Raw genomic sequence first — 21434 nt, forward strand, 5'->3', positions numbered from 1 at the left:
AAAATAAAGTGTTGCATTCCATTGTTGATGCTCCATACTATACTGTACTATACTTAAATAAAGTGATACAACGCGATATTCCTCTACAACCTATGAGTGTAATTCAACGTGTTTATGTGAAGTACTTCGAAAGAATGTCAGTGCATCCCAACGTACTCGCTAAGCAGCTAAATAGAATATATACGCGACGTGATAACGAAGTGCGTAGACTAAAACGTTTAACACCACCTGATCTGATTACTGGACATATATAGACTTTAGAATAAGCTTTAGAAAAATGCTAATTAATTAATATAATATTTTATACAGGAGATCGCTCAATGAAGTGATTTTCTACATGCCATGTATATATAATATAGACATAAGAAATACTTATTGCCTATAGGGCACATTGTGGAATCACAAAGAGTAAAAAATAATAATAGAAAAAATTGTGAACAAAGTTAATTTGAAGATGACCTGACTTGATTGTGTGTTACAACTACGTTCGAGAGCAATTGCTCCTGCAATCACAAGTACTCCTCTGATACAGAAACGAACAGTATTCCACTATGATCGGGAAATGACAATCATTTGTCAATAGTGTAAGGCATTCAAATACAGCCGTGAACCCAATAGGTTATGTGTCAGTGCAAGAGTAAAATTGCTACAATTGATCACACCATCAGATATAACTACTTCTTGGTTAACATTCAAGTTCACCACGTCATCTGGTATAACATAACTCCAAATATCCAATGTTAAGTAAAGAAAAATTAAGAATACTGGTACAACAAAATCCAAGTTATTTTCTTGGCACGAAGCAAGTTAGTTATTATATACAGAAAATCATCAATCAACGCGCATGTACCCGTGTTTACCATCAATACGCGGCAATAACATCACCTCCGTTTTCAACGATTCCATTATCCAAACATCGTTTTATCGCCCATACCACGAAAAAATAAGCTCTGAAGACCCCACTTCTGATCTTAACGGTGTCAACAACTGATCGGAATGGATCGATATATATATACGCAAAATGGGACGTGCATATTTATTTGGAATCGGTTCGCTAAATTGTTCTGACGTCAACCTGCGGCCGGTATCAAGAGGCGTTCTCTCGTCTCATCGTCGGCACGACAGATAAATAAATTTAGGTCTCGGGACGAGACGGCCACGGGTCGTAAAAATCCGCGATGAGACCCTGTTTTGCACCAAAGGTCGTCACTTACCCCACCATTTTTCGTCGTTCTTCGACGGAGTCCACCACCGTCACAGTACCCGCAGTACCTCGTCTAGAATCCGCGAGTGAAATTATTATGGGCGAACAAGGTCGGGTGAATAAGGTGGGTGCGGTCGTATGTCGTATAAAAATTCGAACTATATGATTATGCAATTTGGTTATATGAAGTAGGTTGTGTTTAATATATCTGTTAATTTATTCGTCGGTAATTACTTTCCGGTTTTTGTAACATATTTTACTAACCATAAATATACAATTACATATATTATACAGACATTAACCTCAAAACTACACAGGTTACGTTCCACAATGTCCAATATTATGTCTGAAAATATGCATTTGCATTGATTTTCTTGTTCCATCAAGAGAATAAAGCTGCTGAAAGTCGGAATATTTCAACCAAGAATATGTGAAATGTGGTTTTGACAATCCAAATGTGGTGCTTTCAACATTCTAAGCAAAGAACGTCTTGGAAAGCCGACAACATTTGAAGATACCGAATAGCAGAAATTATTGAACGAAGACCCAACACAAAGTCAAAAATAATTGAACCGATTACAACCGATGCGAAAGATTCAAAAGATGGGAAGATCTATTTAATAGTAAGCAAATGGAAAATAGAAAAATCGTCCATAAAATACTGCTTCAAACGTATGAAAAGAAGTCATTTCTTGATCGGATAGTGGCGGGTGATGAAAAATGGCTTTTCTTGAAAACTCCTGGCGAAGCCACCCCATCCCATTGGCCCAAGACCATGCCCTTTGTTGGCAGGACCAGGTTGGTGTCGTATATAACGAAATGTTGAAACCTGGAAAAACAATTAATTCTGATCGCTATGGACAACAAATGAACAATTTCAACTACGTATTGATCAAAAAACCTATACAATACTCTCAAAGTGATGATAAGGTGATTTTGCAGGCTTAAAAAAGTGTTGAAATCACTTGGAATGGGAAGGTTTCTCGCACCCGTCGTACTTTTCAGATTTGACTCTATCTGATCACGTTTTCTCATCGATGGGGCACGCACTTGCACGACGATTTCGAAAGTTATAATTAACGACGAAGTTAAAAAATGGCTCGATGAATGGTTCAGCTCAAAGAAAAAACTGTTCTCTTCGAATGGCATATATAAATACTTTAACTAAGCATATCCAAATAAAGTTTTAAAATTTGGGAGAAAACCTTGAATGGAATAATCGTCATCCTTGGTACACCTGTTAATATATTCTAACAAATAAGTACTGGGAGATGCTCAATAAACGATAAAGTGCATGAAAAATCCAATTGTTAAACACACATTTTTAAAACAAATTTCTGGAATTCAGTTCAGTTCTTGCAGCCAATTATTTTGAATTTATTTTATCAACTGAAAGAAAATGGATGCATCAAAGTGGTAATGTGCCTTTTGATTTTGTTTTGTTCGATGATTTTTGCCTTGCGAAATGATACGTCTTCGTGCAAAATCCAAGAACTTCTGTCCATATATATTGTCTTTATCAACGAATTTGCTTTCCAGACACTATTTACTTCACCCCAGCAATGTTGTGACGACGTAGAAGACGTTACGGTCGACCAAATCTTCTACCACCTCTTGATCGCTCTTAAATAAGTTATATCACACATATGTAGGAGTTTTCGTTAAGTCGATTCGCCATAATTCTTCTATAATATTCTCAATGACGGGATACACGAAATTCTATTAGCATTTCAAAACTTCTTATGTTCTGCCAAAATAATAGCCAAACTGTCCAATTTTGTACCTGAAGAAATATATTTCGTACACAGATCACACATCAAAAGAAAAAACCGTCCAAGGTGTTATTTGCTGGTAGATAAATGCGGAACTGCAGAAGTTATTGGATGAAGACGGTCCAGAAACTCAAAAACAACTGAAATAAACGTTAAATGTGAACCGACCCGCAATTTGTGAGCGATGGGAAAGATGAGGATAGGAAAATGGGCGCCACATGAATTGTATGACAGACAATTCGAAACATACGCAAACTATATTTTATGATATGCATGGTTCATCTACATATTTCTATGTTGATTATTATTACAGTAATTTTCCTATATACATATATCGATTTTACATATGGTTTATTTTTGGACTTGAATCTTAATGTATTGTTGACGTCATGTTGTTCAGAACTTGTTGCATCGATACATGTCAACATATTTCTAACAATTAAATACTGACCAGATTAATACGTTTCGGACTTCAGTTAACACCAATCTTGTTAAAAAAAACAAAGATTATGTTTAGTTTAAGAAAACGCACATTGAACTTTATCCTTGTGAATCTCTAGTGATGTAAAGTCGGGTCAATAAGCCGGGGTCAATATATATGCTGTGGAGCAGAATGTACGGTTTTCTTTAGAAATATGTTTCTTTTTACAGCCGTATAAAAAGTGTTATTATTTGTTATTAATAATATATATATTTTCGTATATCTTTATATAGTAAATAGAGTAAAGAGTTATCAGTCTGAGTAAATTAGTTATCATAGTTATCCCACGCATATCCTTTTAGGATTTTAAATACAAATTTATTGTAGTTACATTGTCGAATCAAACGCTTAGAAAATCTCAAAAAAGTCCAAGACATACGCAACAAACTTTTGACTAAATATTGAAATAATTTCCCTTGACATGTCCCTTGACAAGTTTGCTTTTGTCGTAGTTATAGCAGCGATAAAATTTAGGACACTACACATTTTCTATTACATCTCTTAATAATAATAGATATTTAGGTTTGAGAGTCTAGTTGAGAATTAAAGACGGTTATTCAAAGTATTCATATTACTATTAGAAAGAGACCGTGTAAAATGGTGGCGCTCGAACTATCCGAGAAAACTATAAAACAGTTCTAGTTACAGTTATTTTTATTTCAGTAATGTCTCCAACTAACAAATTCAATGAAAACATAATAAAAATTAACAAAATAAAAATTTGCATATTATGTTCTGAAAAATAGTCCTTAACTTCTGTTACGTTTTCTCTGCGAAATAGAGTGAATAATGATTTTCCATGGTACATATGTAGCGACCTTGAGGCATGTCGAATTTTACATAGTGGAATAACGGTCTACAAAATACCCAGAAATATAATCCCAGATGTTGAACACGGGCGGGGTGCCAGCAGCGCCAACTAGAACACGATAACGAATAGCTGGCAACCCCGATACGTTTATCTGGGATGTTATTGAAGGGTATTTCCATTCTTTGAGTAACCGACCATCGTTTGGTTTAGACGTGCCACCATCAACTGCCCAAGCCTCATCTCATGGTAACACCGCTGCCATCCGTTTTATCTATTTTGTATTTTCTAAATTTTTTTATATAGCCAATATATAACGGCCACATAATGTAATAATGAGCCATATCTATTTGCCCAAAACATATATTTTAATTGTGTTTGTAACATTTCAATACGTAAAAATGGAATTTACACAAACAGAAAATATAATATTGTCGTATTAGCATGTTTTTGATTGCGGTTTAATGAACATACTTAACATCGCAAATCGTGAATAGCTAATTGCGTTATCAGAAAGAATATCAATTAATTATATGTAAATATGTCAGTACTATTTTGTTCGCAATACAAAATTGAGGTTATACGATTTTTACACGCGTAAAACTGACAAACTTATCTATTGAATTTTGATCACAAAGGTCAAAAGCGTTAGTTACAATCGGACAGATGTTCATTGTTTAAAAAAAGCGATGAAATACGTCTCATGTCATAACAATGTGTTCAATAATATATTTGTTGTTTTTAATCTACGTTATTCGATTGTCTCGACAATAAAGGAATGGGATTAGTGTGGGATATTTGATGATTTATAATATTATTAGGTGCTTCTGGTCATTTTTGCACTTCAAAAATCCCTTTAATATATATTAATCAAAATATTTTCAATCATTTTATACAACTTTCTGCAACCTAGCAATACTGTGTCAAAAAAGAATGTTATCAATGACATCACTTAAGTTATACCCCATTAGAAACAATAACTATTTTTTAACTTTCAGGTAGATTTTTTTCGAGCATAGTATATCAGATCAAGACAATTTTTTGCACCTTTAAAAAAATGAAAGCGTCAGTAAGGACATTCATTTTCGATCGAAATAAGTGGATGGATAGAAGGAGTTAGATCGGGGCTGTTGGATAGAATTCCCCATCCTTTATTTTCTAAATGGTTTTTAACTGATTGGGCAACAAAAGAGCATTGTCGAGATGAAATAATCAACACCTCACTGTTCGGAAATTACCTACTTCAATTTAATGGACTGTTATTGATCGTAGTTTCCCATTAATGGCTTCTATAACTTTAATAACTCATAATACAAGATATATTTCTGAAACGAACAGATTCAACGGCCATATGACACAGGTCCAAAAAAAAATGGTCAGTTCAGTTCAATGCTTTTGACTAATTCCTATATAGTTTTTTTGTAGCGATTCAAAAAATGATAATAAAAAGTTCATTTCAAGTTTCAGTGTCAAAAACAAGTATAACGTATTTATTATTACATAATAGAAATAGCTATGCTTCATTGGCTGAGCAAAAATTATGAAAATATTAATATAATTTTACATAATTAACTATACAGCTCACGATAGGATGCTGTGTAGATTTAACAGCTGTTTCCATACTCCTTGGCCAGCAAAAGGAATTCATAGCGTTTCCATGTTTAAAATGTGATTAGGACAGCAGGCCATCTTTAGTACAAAGAAAAATGTCTAAACATCTTTGGCCAAGCATGAGGAATATTTTACATAAAAATGTAGTAGACTCCAAAAAGATTGTTTTATCACCATCAGACACAAAGTTGGGCTTAATGAAAAACATTTTTGATTATTTTACATCTGCGCAAAATAATTCTTATTTATCAGAATATCTCTGCCTAGGGCAATAGAAAAAGTGCAAGTGGCAATCAACAAAATCTATAAATGGACAAAAGATTGGAAAATTCAACTTAATAGCTCCAAATCTGTCCACGATTTTTGCATTGCGGCGAAATAATAAAAACTTAATTATATCACTCAATGGATGCCCGATTCCTCAAGCAGAATCATCAAAATACCTTGGAATCCATCTTGACGGTAGATTAAATTGGAAGCATCACGTTAGACAAAAAGCAAAACACATTAAAACCAAAATAAAACAACTATACTGGTTAGTCGGAAGATACTATCAACTTGATCTAAAATCAAAGAGGTTGATCTACAATACAATTATAAAGCCAATTTGGACCTATGGTGTGCAAATACGGGGTTGCACTAAAAATTCAAATCAGTTAGTCATACAGCGCTGTCAAAACAAGGTTCCTCGATTGATTACCAATGCCTATCGCTATGTAACCAATGAAGAACTGCACGATGACCTGGAAATCAAATGGATTTGCAAAGTTGTGCAGGATTTCGCCTTGAAACACGAAAAAAGATTACTAAATCATACTAACGTGGAAGCAATACAACTGCTGGACAGCGCGCAGGATGTCAGGAGATTGAAACGAACAAAACCATACGAACTTGTGTAAACATTTAGTGTGTATTATTAGTGTAAACTATAGCTATAAGTTAATAATTAATAAATAATTATAATTTTATAATTGATGAATACATTCTGATGTATTTTCTCGCACTCGTCTTGCTTGTTAATTAATCCAAGTACATAGGAAAAGTAGTAATAAATTAATTGTAGAATAAGATTGTACTAAGCGTATCTAATAAAGGTGTTATAAAAAAAATTATCAGAAGCTGGACTAAAATAATGGCGTGATATTCCCAAATTAACGTCTGATTACGACTTCAAAGCAATGATCATTAGAAAAGGAAGATTCGAAGAAATTTTGATTAAGTTATTGGTCAATGTGAAAGCACCCAAGTATAAATTTTTCATAATAAGCTAACACGATAGACAAGATCAAAACTTTTTGTTGCTTTTCCTGGAAACTTAGACGATGTTAGTGGAGAGCAAGAAGAACAGTCCAATTAAAACATAAATTAAATGGGGAAACGAAGTTAAAGGCGATGGAATATCAACATGATGGGTGATTACTGTTGGTCACTTCGTAGAGAGAAGAAACTCCAGAGTGAAAAGCGAAAGGAAATCCAAATTAAAGCTAATGTTCTAATTTTAGCAATTCAACGCTATTGTGAGTAAAAATTGTAATAATAATTTATAATTTTCATACATCAATTTGGTATTGAAATGTGGGTAATAAAAATAAACTGATATCAAATGTGGTTTCCGCGACTAAATATATATATAAGATTTTGAGAAATTGTTTTACAAGGTTTCTACAAATATATCTGATGGTCTGTGTTTTTACAAGCTTCACATAGTATCCATTTGTCGTGCTTTTGAATCGTTCCAGTGATTTTCAGTCAAAGGTAATCAACATTTAATGTTCACATAAGTGGTTCTTGTATGTGGCAAGCCGAAATTCTTCATATTCACTTTTTGTATGGCCAACTCGAATACTACTAATTTTATTTGGTGTAGAAATCAATAATAATAATATTTTTATCATCATAATCTTATTAAGGTCAGAAAAATATGGCGTGACTAATATTTATTATAAACTATATAATTTACTGATAATTTCTATTATCTACATCACATAAACATGAGTTGATACGTGAGAGAAAATAAATAAAAATAAAAATACGAGAAAAGTTACGAGGGAAACGAAAATTCAAGCGTAAATACAGAGCACATTAAGGAAATATTCTAGTCTAGAAATTTGGATAAATAACTGTTTTACTAATATGGCTATTTTAAGAGGATTTTTTAAAATTTAAATTATTTTCGGAAATATAGCTGTTATAATGAAGAGGCATCTAAAGTTTAAACAGTTTTTTGAAGATACTTTTTTCGAAATGATTTCGATTTATGACACTTGTGACAATGTGACAATATTTGTTGAAAATAATCCTTCCAGTATTGCCACTCAGCGGAAATTGCGTCAAAAATATTATAATCCTCCAGTTCATCACAAAACCACAATTTATCGTTTATATGCCTAAAATATACCTTTCTTGTGCCTAAAATAGAGGAGAAAGGATTACAGGACATGTGGTTTCAGCAAGACGGGGCCACAGCACGACACAGCTAGATCTCCGGATTTAACAGCACCAGAATTTTTCTTAGGAAGTTTTTTAAAATCAAAAGTTTATGTGAACAAGCCCCGAACGATTGAACATTCGAAAGACAATATCCGTCAAGAAATTGAAGAAATTCAGCCTCAGATGTTGCAAGATGTCGTTAGAAATGTCTTGTTGGAAAAACACCAGTGAGAATTTTTTAGTGACATTCAATTATAATCGAAAAATATATCCTTACAATACCGAACAATGCAAACAACAATCACATAATTGCATTAGATTTTATTGCGCAGTGACGTGTTCTTTAGAATGGTAATCAGACTCTCGGCGCTCTTTTATTTGCTTAGCATTTCTGTCAGATTTATCACGTTCATTTTCTAACTTAAATTTGCGTTGACGTATTTCAAAATGTGTCCTACATTAGCTACTTATTTTTATCTACTCATTTTAAATATTTTGGCTCGATATTTTTAATAGTTTCTACAACTCATTTTAATATGTAATAAATCTATTACAGATTTTCGCCATTAAGCATAACAACCTGTCCGGAAAAACTGTCAGAATGTCGGAAAATTTCAAACTGCCCGAACCTGAGTGGATCTTGGATCAAAACGGCAATGGCCCCATGTTCTGGAGGAGGGATATTTCTGATGAACAGAATTCGAGGTATGTAACGTATAATGACCAAGACATTAATGCTTTCAAATCACCATCATCAATCTTTAGCGAAAATTCTTCACTAAATCTGTTCCGGCATTAGATAATGTAACAGGTCAATTGAAAAATCCCCGGCTTACCATGGTAAAACACATTTTTTTTGCAAAATTAGTTTTTTTTAGTCAACATAATTCCCGTCAAGGGTGATACACTGATTATAGCGACCCTCCAACATTTCAATACAAATTTGTAGTGCTATTTGTCCTTTGCTTCAAAATAGGCCTCAGTTTCAGCGATTGCCTCTCCATTCGACAACAATTTCTTACCAGTGAGTATTCTTTTGAGATCTGAGGACAGGAAATAGTCGCTGGCGGCCAGATTTGGAGAATGGATCATGGATTTTTGACACGATGTATTGTCTTGGTGAAGCAGTATTTTCTTTTTCTTCAAATGCGTCCGTTTTTCGGCGATTTTGCCCTTCAAACGGTCCAATGCTATGTATTAATCGCTATCGATGATCTTTCCTTTTTGAAGGCAGTCAATGAAAATTATTCCATGCGCATCCCAAAATATAAACGCCAGAAACTTGCCAGCCGACTGTTGCGTTTTCTCACACTTTGGAGCGGGTTCATCCCGTAGATGTAGATGTCTTATATTCCATCCAATATATCATTCATCTTATAGATTCCAGGACTTTTTATCAGTCATCATCATCAAGTAGATTTTTATATAGGTATATGTGACCTTTAATACTTGGACCTTTACTTGGATCGTAGATTAACTTGAGAGAACCACATCTGCACCAAGCCTAGACAGGTCTACAACAGGCTCCGTTGCGTGAATTAGTTAAAAGGTCTCTACTCCCATTTAAGCAATGAGACAAAAATGATAGTGTCATCAAAATCCATCATCAAGACAATCTGGACACACGACATTCAATTACGGGGCACAACAAGCAACAGCAATATAGAAACATTGAAAAGATTCCAGAGCAAGGCAAGGTATATACTCAATATTTCTAAAAGCATGAGCTAGGTATATGTATCTAGATCTCAATATGCGAAGAGTAAAGCAGGAATTAAGCTAACATAACATAAAGTATCAGAGGAGACTTCAGACTATCAACGCCGAACAGGGAAGGAAAAAAGGAAAAAATGTGGCTTCTCATACATATTATCATATTTTGCCATATCATCTTTTGCAAGAGAATCAATGACATCAATAAAATTAAAATTTTGTTTTTCAGAGTTAAATTCAAACATGACGTGGAAATCAAGGAATTCTACCGCAAACCCCACGAGCTACTGGAACCCCTGTGGGCCGAAGAGATCGAGACATCCAATGTGTTCACCACCGGCCTGGCATGTGTCGTCTGCCTGACAGTATCCCTAGTCTTACCGTGGTACATATTAGGGGGAACGATCTACTGACCCCCGAGGCCCGAGGTTATCTTCGCCGACCAACGTTTATTTATTTATTCTTTGACTTGATACCGTCGAGGTTGAAGGAAACGCCGCGATCACATCACGCCATAACGCTGTTATCGACCCAAGGTCGCCCAGAAACTTGAATAACCGAGAGAATTGCGCTTTTGGCAGTTCGAATCGGTGGCAGTGCGTTGCCGCGTGTTTCTTCGCCTCGACATCCTCCCATCATCATCAACAAAAACCAGGAGTGATACTTGAGTGAGACATAAATGTGATATTTTTCAGTAACCAAATTTTCGTAAAATGAAAGTTTATATTGCTGTATTATAGCGAGGTGTGTAATTAGAACGAATGTTGTACAAGTTTGGGTGTATGCATTGGATTTTATTGGAGGTCAAGGGTGTGAACGTAATATTAGACAGTACTGACAATTCTCCAAATTCTTAGATCATTAAGAATAATAAAATCTGTTTTTTCATGTGCTGGATTAGTTCGATGCTAGATATCTTAGGTACGACCTCATGATCATTATGCAACATGATGATAATAATAGAAATTCAGCGAGATAATAAATAAACATATAGCGAAAAATTCATGTAAAAACTAGTACTACCTTCTAGAACTAAATAAGTTAGTTAAAGCAGTTAGTACACAAATTATTATCGCTTCATATTAATATTAACAATACTGGTGCTACCAATAAAGTACCACCTAAGTACCACCACTAATTCTCTTAAAACAATAATAAATATGAAGATATAATGACTGAAATATATGTTTAAATAATATCTATTCTGTAACTACTTGAAATGTTATCTGAAATCAAACAGATAAAATTAATTACATTTTCACTAATTGTTAATGGTGATATACGATATAAGTATGTTTCATTATTTAACCTATTTTGAAACAATAACAGTACTAAAATTTTAATGCGTCACGTAACACTTAAATAAAAAAAAACTAAATATGTTAGATATATAGCCTTAAACATATTCGTATTAAATGTTTAACTCTGGCTGTCACTGCTTTTTCACGTGTTGCATCGGTTCTATGCTGGTTATCTTAGGTACGACCTCATTACTGTTATATGACATTTCTGATAGAATGATGATAATAGAAATTATTATAACATATCAATTAAATTGATTAAAATAATAGCGAAAAATACTTGCAAAAACTAGTACAGTTAGTACAAACATTATATATAGTATTTAAAATTTTGGTAGTACCTATGCAGTACCACCTAAATGAAATAAGATATAATAATTATCTTAAAACAATAATGAAAATGAAGGCATACTTTGTTAAGTATATGTTTAATTATTGTCTATTCTGGAACTCCCTTAAATGTTATCTGAAATCAAATAGATAAACTTAATTACAGTTCCCTTAATTGTTAGTACTGATATATTAACAGCACTATAGTTTCAATGTATGAGTCAAAAATCAAAAATAATAAATATTTTGAAGCAAATTACAACATTGAATATATTCGTATAAAATTACAAAATCGGATTCTCTTATGACTTTCCAGATTATATTGGATTGGGTTCGTGGTATTAAGTACTATATGAATATGTTTGGTATCTATATGATATATTTCATTAGTTATTTTTTTTTTTAAATAATACTGAAGAGCCCTTTTATCAAATCCTAATTATTTACGTATTTTTAAACAGTTTTGCTCTCACCACTTTCAAATACCGACGGACGTACCGTTATTTAAATGATCTTAGCTTTTTTTATAATAATACTATGGATCTCTTCAATCGAATACCGTCAAATAATCTAATACAGTATTCAGACACTTTTTCCTTCTACTAAAATTAATTTAAAAATACCGTCCGAAGAGCAGATGTTCAAAAAGATTTTCTAGTTATATATAAAATGTTGGTAGTACAATATTATAGGCGTGAAATTAAAATAAAAAAACTGCAATACATTAATACAATATTTTATAATGCATTTTAATGAATGCTAACATAAACCAAATAATGTATTTGATAAATGAAATAATAGTTAACAAAGATTAATCATTATATCAGAATAGAAACATTTGCTATATTGGTATTACATTATAAAATATTTCAATAATAACAATTAATGAAAATATGAATAATTATTAATAGAGGTAGCATCTTTCGTACATTCAGCAATATTCTTTTGAGTAAAACTAGTCATGTTCAGCCCAGAACCACCACTTTTATTAGTATAGTATAGTTTTAGTTGCATTAATTATAATTTGAGGACTTACAGGGAACAATGTAGATATAATTTTGGTACTACAATTATTATTAAAAGTAATGTTATGAAGAATGAACGAAATGTTGTGAATGTTGATGATTCGTAAATGGCGTGAATAAAACGTGACAATATACACGATGTTAAGTCGTATATTTTTTAGATATAAATAAAATCCAATGTATGTATCTAAATTTAGTTCTGTTTGACCCCATATATTATATAAAATCGATAACGATAATAAAGAAAAAAAAAACGAACATCTACTCTATTATAGTTGGTCACATTAACTAACAACGAAAAAATATCGCGTGAAAAAAAGAAGAGTTAACACTGGAAAAACAACATATGGAAAGACCGCTTGCCTTCAGGCAAATATTTCATTCACGTACTATTAATAGCCGACAGTAAGGATTAGATTGTCTAGTTAATGTAAACCAAATAACATAAATATATATAATGTATTTTTATATGTTCTAGGAGTCGTAGGAGTTATGATATTAATAACATTTTGTAATATTGTTTTTCTTTATATAAAGTCTGTTTCAAAAATATCTCCTTGTTGTTTTATTTTATTGAAATGAGTTGGAAATTGAGTTATTGGACTCCTCCAATTGCGATATTCATCTGGCTTATGAACATGTGATTTTTACGTATTCGGAAAAATGTTTTTACTAATGAAAATAACCTGTTATTGTGACGTGGAGATTCCGATTATATTCGATATAATTCTTGTATGTATATGTGTCTGGTTCTGTCACTCTATAGTGTCAAGGATATAATGAATTTTGCAAAAAATAAGTATTTGTCCTCATTTTAAAATAGAATTGGGTAATGCAAGTATTTTGACCACATACCAATGTACACAATTGTTAAACAGCCTATCTTAACTGTTAAATGGGAAGTTAATGGTCAAGTTAATGGGAAGTCAAATATGTTAGATAAGCGCACCTTCAAATAGGACAAATATTATGGAAAAATCATCAATATGTGATGATGACACTCAATCAATTGATTAATGGCTTTGTGGCGTCATATGGTAAGTTAAAACCATGGAAGTACACGGTTACTGAAGATGCAAATACAACAGAAATGCAATTTCAGGAGAATGAAGATAATGAAGTCACAGAAACTCGAAGATGAACTTATCAGAATATATTTAATAGTTTTAGTTAAGTACTGTTGAAGTTACGATAAGCACACTTGCATAAAGAACAAAGAGTATAAAACATCATCGATAGTTTATCCTACCTAGAAAAAGCTACTGCATCAAATAATTATTACTAACAAGTATTTGCAAAAATAAGTTTGAAGGAAAACAATTAAAGACTTTATCAAATTTCTATAAGGGGTATGACTGCAACCAATCAAGATAACATGTATTTACTTGAAAAAGAATTATCCTGGGATAAGCTTATAATAGGTCACTAAGTCAGCGCTATGTACAAGGCTTCGAAAAAATAAATTAAATTTTTTTTTTTACTTCGCTAGTCAATGCTTATTAATTTTGGATGAAGAAAAAATAGTAAAACAAAGAAAAAATATTAGTTAAATTTTTTTATGATGTATAATAGATCGAGTAGATAGTTTTTCTTTTTAACGAAAATGATAAATATTATTATGGGTACAAATTATTGAGTATATAATATTGAGTATATAAAATATTTATTCACAATTCTTCATTATATTTGCAAACTAGACACAGAATGGTATATAACAACAAACATTATTTGCAGGAACTGTTACTTTTTGTTTTTAATTTAAAAGAAAACTGCCGCTGAAGCTCGGAGAATCCAAATGGTTTCGGAGATTTAAATTAGTGTGTGGAAGACGAATAAGACATGGAACTGGAGGTAGTGCTGGACGAAGATTGTTACTAAACTCAACAAGAGCTACCCCTTTCATTAGAGGTTACACATCAAGCCATTTTCCGTCGATTTCTCAAATCAACATCTTTCAAAATCTTTGGTGGCAGTTTAAAAATATATTGAAAGGTGTTTGTTTACATTAGCAACTACTCCAACTGCAGAAAATGTATTTGAAACTAGCTGCAATTGATTATGGAATCTAGATATAAAATATGAACAAAACCCTTATTATTCCTGGATTCCAAAATTGGAATTTAAAGTATATACCTCTTTTGTTCCGAGAGCAGTCATTTGTAAGTATGCATTATATGTACGAATCCTGATTCTGATGGATTAGGAGATAATTCAAAGGTTCGGGTTACGACTCATTAATAAGAACCGCCACCACAGCACATTTCCAGATATCAATAATAATTGTTGTTGAATGTTGTATTACATTGTTTTATTTTAATTGATTATTCTTAACTGCACTTGTAAATCTCTTTCTTTTTTTGCTCTTGCTGGAATATAATAATTTAGTTGCACTTGCTCGTCACCGTTTTGATTTAAACCAATTTAAAAATATATTAATATGTCAATGTTTTGTCAACTATCTTCCGTATCAGATTATAAGAATTATATGTAAAAAACTATTCCATAAGCTTTTATATATTTTTTTCCAAATCTTGTCCTTATAAGAACAAACACGACAAAAAAATATCGTTATCCAATTATCCCAATACAATATAAACCAAATGATTCAATTTGGTGAAACGAATCTGAAGTTATGCGCTAATATACATTTCGGCGATTCATTCTTATTTATATAGATTTATTCAGCACCATATAAGTGTAGGAGTTTTCTGTTAATGGTACCTAATATTGTTGGGACTTGAATATTTCTGCGTAGTTTTCGGTTCATTATACATCAGGAAGCGTACAATATGGCGAAGTGTGTTGATTTATTTAAATATTTGATTTAGATGCGCAAATAAGCATACATAAATCAGTCAACATTGGACTGGACATTGAGGATGCGCTTCCAAATCAAACAAAATCGTAAAAATAACAAATATATTTAATAATAAACTGAACTGATTAAATGTTAAGTCTTCATAAAAGCGAAATGATCATTAACGATTTTAAAAGTATTTAAAATCATGTAAAAAACATATTTTTTGTATAAATATCAGGTGTAATATGTACTTTTAATATCCTTCAGAGAGAATTACTTTACCATCTAATATTTAATGTCACCTGATAATGATAACATAGCTCTTTGAAACATTATTGTTGTTTAACTGAAACATATCAAATGTTGAGTCTTTTATAGGGCATTTCTAGCGAACAGTATACTCTTATTGTTCAATCAAAAGAAAATATACAAGCAAATGTTATCATACAATATTAAAAACTTATGTTAACAGTATTTTTTCCTTTGCGTCTATAGATTTACGCCTATAAGGAACTATTGAGCTATGTCACCAAAATTATTTTGTACATATACCTTTGTTTTATATGTAGCTACAACAGGTCAATTGAAAAATCCCCGGCCTACCATAGTAAAAAACATTTTTTTGACAAAATTAGTTTTTTTCATTCAACATGCAAGGGTGATACACTGATTATAGCGACCCTACAACTTTTCGATACCATTTCCGCAGTACGATTTGTCTTTTGTTTCAAAATAGGCCTCAGTTTCGGCGATCACCTCTTCATTTGACGAAAATTTCTTTCCAGCGAGCATTCTTTTGAGATCTGAGATCTGAGAACCAGGAATGAGGAAGCAATTCGAAGCCCAATTCATGGATTTTTGCCATCGTTTTCACTGACTTGTGACACAGCGCATTGTCTTGATGAAGCAGCCCTTTCTTTTTCTTCAAATGCGGCCGTTTTTCGGTGATTTCGTCTATCAAACGGTCCAATTACGCTATGTAACAGTCGCTGTTGATGGTCCTTCCTTTTTCAAGGCAGTAAATGACAATTATTCCATGCGCATCCCAAAATACAGACGCCATAACCTTGCCAGCCGACTGTTGCTTTTTTCCACATTTTGGAGCTGGTTCATCGTGTGCAATCCACTCGGATGACTGTCGACTGGATTTCGGAGTGAAATTATGGAGCCATGTTCCATCCATATAGATCCATATCACATATCGACGCAAAAACTCGGGTTTATTACGCTCGATCATCTTTCAATATCATTTTGTGGATTTTTTAATGTTTTCGTCGGTAACAACCTCTTTTAAGCGTTCACTGCGTTCACCGTCTTCGATAATCGTTTCACCACGTCTAAACTTAGCATACCAATCCTTGATGGTTGATTTTCCTGGGACAGTGTCCGTAAACTAGGCATCAAGCCAAGTTTTTGCTTCAACTGTATTTTTTCCCTTCAATAAGCAATATTTTATCAACACGCGAAATACCTTTTTATCCATTTGTTTCACAATAACAAAAGTTGCTTCACTCAAAATGCTATAATTCACAAACTAATGATCCGACAGCTGTCAAATTTATACACGCATCTTTTGAGGGTTCGGGCTAACTAAAAAACATATAGATTTGTAACAACCGCTACGACTCTTTAGGCCACCACGCATTCACCTACAAGTTCAAAGGCTGGCAACGCCGGTGGATTGGTACCATGCGGTTCCTGGCTATAAAACTCCTCCACGACGACGTCTCGCTCTCTTTTATTTTCTCTACCTCCTTGTAACACTACCACTTCCACAGCGATACCGTACTTCCTTCACCTTAACCTAATATCCTGTCATTTCTCCCATCGACCACATGTATCGTTTAATATCGCAATAAACAAGTATTTCTTCAATCACTGTTTTTAGTCCTCGTACAAATTTCTTCCAAAAATAGTAGTGAGTCGCATCGACAACTACACATTTCGACCGACAGACCAGACGGACATTCCTACAGATTTAATTCTAGCAGAGCCATCTATGTGTCAGGTCGGGGACTTTCAGTTGACCTGTTTAGAAATAATTTTAGAAACTTATGGCGATGTTACTGCGTCAAAATCCAATTGTCGGTTTTGCTTTCAATGATTTCAAAGTAATAATTTCGATGTCAGCGTCAAAAAACAGAGGAGGACCAAACAAATTCAAAGACACTGAATTTCAAGACCTATTGGGCGAAAGTCCTGCTCAAATACTCAACGATCTTTTAAACACATTAGCAGTTGACGTATCAACAGTTTCAAGATGTTATATTCTACGGGAAAGATCCAAAAGAAGTGAAAATAACCACTATACAAACTGACGGAAAATACCATTTCGAACACTCCCAATATCGTGGTTTCATTAGTAATCAGGCCAAAAAGAAGAGTTTTCTGTAGCGTATAGTTACTAGCGATGATATACTACGACAATTCCGAATAAAATATTTATTATTATTACAAATTATATATATATATATATACATATATATATATATATATATATATATATATATATATATATATATATATATATATATATATATATATATATATATTACAAATTAAATGTGAAGTTTAATTTTTAACGCCTGTTTTTATTATTTATTATTATTTTTAACTACCGTATAGTCTATGAAGGTATCCTTCGAATGTATGATATTTCAGTGTGACTACATGTGTTTGAATAAGGTAAGATTGACCAAAAAGAAATTTGAAAATGTGATTCTTCCACCCTTATATATAAAACTTGGTTTAATGAAAAATATTGTCTGGTAAAGTATTGGAAAACTGGTTTCTCTAAATTAAGTGATGCTAAATTAAAAGAAGGCATTTTTGTTGGCCCACAAATAAGAAAAGAATGAATACGATGAAAATCTTGCAGCGAAAGTGTTATCTCTAACGAAAGTAATTAATATTTACACATTCTTAAAGTTGAAAATGCTGAGATTTTAATGAATGACTTGTTACAAAAATTTAAAACAACAGGGTGCAGATTGTCTTTAAAAATACATTTCTTCCATTTCGATAACAGGGGGGTTGGTTAATCTTGGAATAGTGAGTGACGAACAAGGTGAACGTTTTCACCAGGATGTAAAACCGATAGAATAGCGTTGTCAAGAAAGATGGAATGTTAAAATGTTAGCAGACTACTGCTGGTTTGTAACGAAAGAGGATTCTACTGTTCACAAGAGGAAAAGTTAATATTTCGTCATTTTCAGAATATAAGGCTCATCCTTTCTATTGACCAGTTAAACCTAAGCTATTTTGATTCATTGTCTATTTGTAAATATATATTACTATTTTTTATAAAATTAATAATATAAATAAATAAATGTGTTTTAAAATTTTCATAGTGTCTTTATTTATTTGTAGTCCTTTAATTTATCAGAACTTATAAATAACGTTATAAAACAAAAAAAACTGTCACACAGTATTGTCTTTCCATATTCTCTTAGTATCATATTTCATCTGTTTAAGATTTTTTGTAGGTTTTTGGCCTGCATCATCTGCAAAAGCTTCTACCATCAACTTGTTCATATAAACTCAAATTATGCAAAATATGGCACTCCTCCATGATATTGTTTTTAAAAATGAACTCTAAGTTTTCATTTCACGTATTAAAAAAAATCAATTAACTATTTCTGAGATATATACAAAATCGGATTAAGACAGAGAAAACTACTGCCAAACCAGCTGTGGCGTTTATTTAATTCAAAATGTTTTTCATAAATAATCAGACGCTGAACTTATAGTTTATTTATAGTTGCAGTTTCAGTAGCCCTATAAAAATATAACACTTTAAAAAAAATCAAACGATTTCAATAGAGACGTGTTTATTTGAACAAGACGAGAATGGAATCGCTAGAACGAAAAACATCGTTTTGTTCATCTATAATAATACCATTGATACTTGAACGCATTTTCTTTCTGTATTGGCGCAGTTCCAAGTGTATTTAAGACGTCCGAAAAACAAAATACCGATTAGAAGGGATGTTTATCGTTTGTTTGCAGGTCCTGTTTCGTTTCACGGGATTAGATATAGCTAAAAAATAAGTCTACTAGGCTATTTCGGTTCGGGTTTTGAAGAGGCTCGTTCGGTTCGTTGTCCTTGTAATAATTTCGTTTCGAAAGTGTTCTACTTTTGACCGAGTTGAATTTTTACTATTTTACCTAGGCTCTTCATTGTATGTATCTTTTCTCCAACAACTGTTACTTTCATGTGATGTCACTTATGTTAGTAATATTAGTATTAGGCATACTCAAAATAATCGATGTTATGATATTGAAAGTTGCATACTTGTAACATATTATAAGGTGTTATTTTGATCAGGTTTTCTCTCGGGACAAATTGGTACAATCTATATTAATAAAAATATTTTCCATCATCTCTACAAGTACTTTACACTTGTGATATAGCACAACTGGAAAATATTACGATGGCTACATTTGCTGATGATACTGCGATTATAGCTGTCGGAGACAATAGTGAAGAAGCCTCACGAAAATTACAACAGGCAAATGACAATATGAATAATTGGACACAAGCTTGGAGTATAAGAATTGATGAAAGTAAATCTGTATATGTGCAGTTCACCTATAAACAGACCGTACAAGCACCAATAACATTAAATAACACTATCATTCCATGTAGCAACAACGCTAAATATCTCGGAATAAATCTCGATGCAAAACTTCGCTGGAAGGAACATATAAAGAAGAAAAGAAAAGAACTGGAATTGAAATATAGGAAAATGTACTGGCTAATTGGAAGGAAATCACTATTATCACTACATAATAAATTGCTATTATATAAGCAAATATTGAAACCTATATGGACATACAGAGTTCAAATATGGGGATGTTCTGCAAAGAGTAACATTAATAAAATACAAATTTTTCAGAACATAGTCCTGAGAGGTATTGTGGGTGCACCCAAATACTATAAGACTGATTACCTACATCGAGACCTTCAGATACCCACAGTCAGTGAAGAAATCAAGGAATGAGGAAAGACTCCACTCTCATGAGAATATTGAGGTATTGCAACTTTTGGATACAACCAGAGTAGGACACAGATTCAAAAGAATCAAAGCATGTAATCTTGTGTAGTGTTGTGTAGTGAGGTGCATATATTAAAAAATTCAGCAGTGACATGTATAAACATTATTTCACCAGAGACTGAGTTAGGGCCGATGGGTCCTCCTAGTTATATACCTAGATTTAAGTTAGCATAAAGACAGATTGTAGGTTAGACGGAAACGACTAGTAACAATGTATTAATTAAATAACAATTTTTAAAAAATCTCTACAAGTTTTCCCATCTTTCTGGCAATATGGCGATACGAAGTCGAAAATAATGTTAGTTAAGTTTGGTTCCAGTTTTAGCAGTTCGTAACAACTGTTACATTTATTTTGTTGACATTGCCGTACGTATCATTCAGTAAACTCAGTTTTTATTCATACAAAAATCATGTTACGTTTATTTTACTAGGAGTACAAATCTTTGTTATCCTAATTGTCACCTCCTACCGGCTTATAGGTTCATCAGCGGTAATCTCAAAATATTGTGAGAAACCATATATCAAGAGGCTTAATACATTAACTGAAAACAGAACTATTATATTACAGAATATCAATTTGTGTTTCGTAATAGTCATGGAATTAAAGTACAAATATATGGACTGGTAATTTAAACACAAATGCTAAAATTACTGGAAAAATACGCGGATGACATGATGATGGGGGATGCAAAATATCTTGCCGTGCATCTAGACTGATGTCTAACTAAAGAAACCAACTTGGACTTAAACTAAACCAAATGTTAATGTTAATTGGCTTATCACACGTAAATGAAAGTTAACCTTTCATAAAATATTGCTGTATAAATTAATAATTAGGCCCATTTAGACTCACGAAATCCAACTATAGGGTAGTTTTAACAAATCTGGCATATTAACTACGT

General features: G+C 32.6%; 2 protein-coding genes across 2 annotated transcripts in view; one reads left to right on the forward strand and one right to left on the reverse strand.

The window, feature by feature from the left end:
* The window catches only part of Sesn (Sestrin), a 273577-nt gene that overhangs the window by 222140 nt on the left and 30003 nt on the right, over positions 1 to 21434 (reverse strand). The gene's annotated exons all lie outside the window — the stretch shown is intronic.
* Positions 1158 to 13227, forward strand: LOC143203976 (uncharacterized). Its single transcript, XM_076416342.1, has 3 exons — positions 1158 to 1328; positions 8863 to 9011; positions 10249 to 13227. The coding sequence occupies exons 1-3, from the start codon at positions 1179 to 1181 to the stop codon at positions 10430 to 10432; spliced, it is 483 nt and encodes a 160-aa protein (XP_076272457.1). The 5' UTR covers positions 1158 to 1178; the 3' UTR covers positions 10433 to 13227.

This window comes from Rhynchophorus ferrugineus, unplaced genomic scaffold (genome assembly GCF_030347505.1).
Source record: "Rhynchophorus ferrugineus isolate W39M unplaced genomic scaffold, kcgeb_rfMv2 rfM10, whole genome shotgun sequence".
NCBI lineage: Eukaryota > Metazoa > Arthropoda > Insecta > Coleoptera > Curculionidae > Rhynchophorus > Rhynchophorus ferrugineus.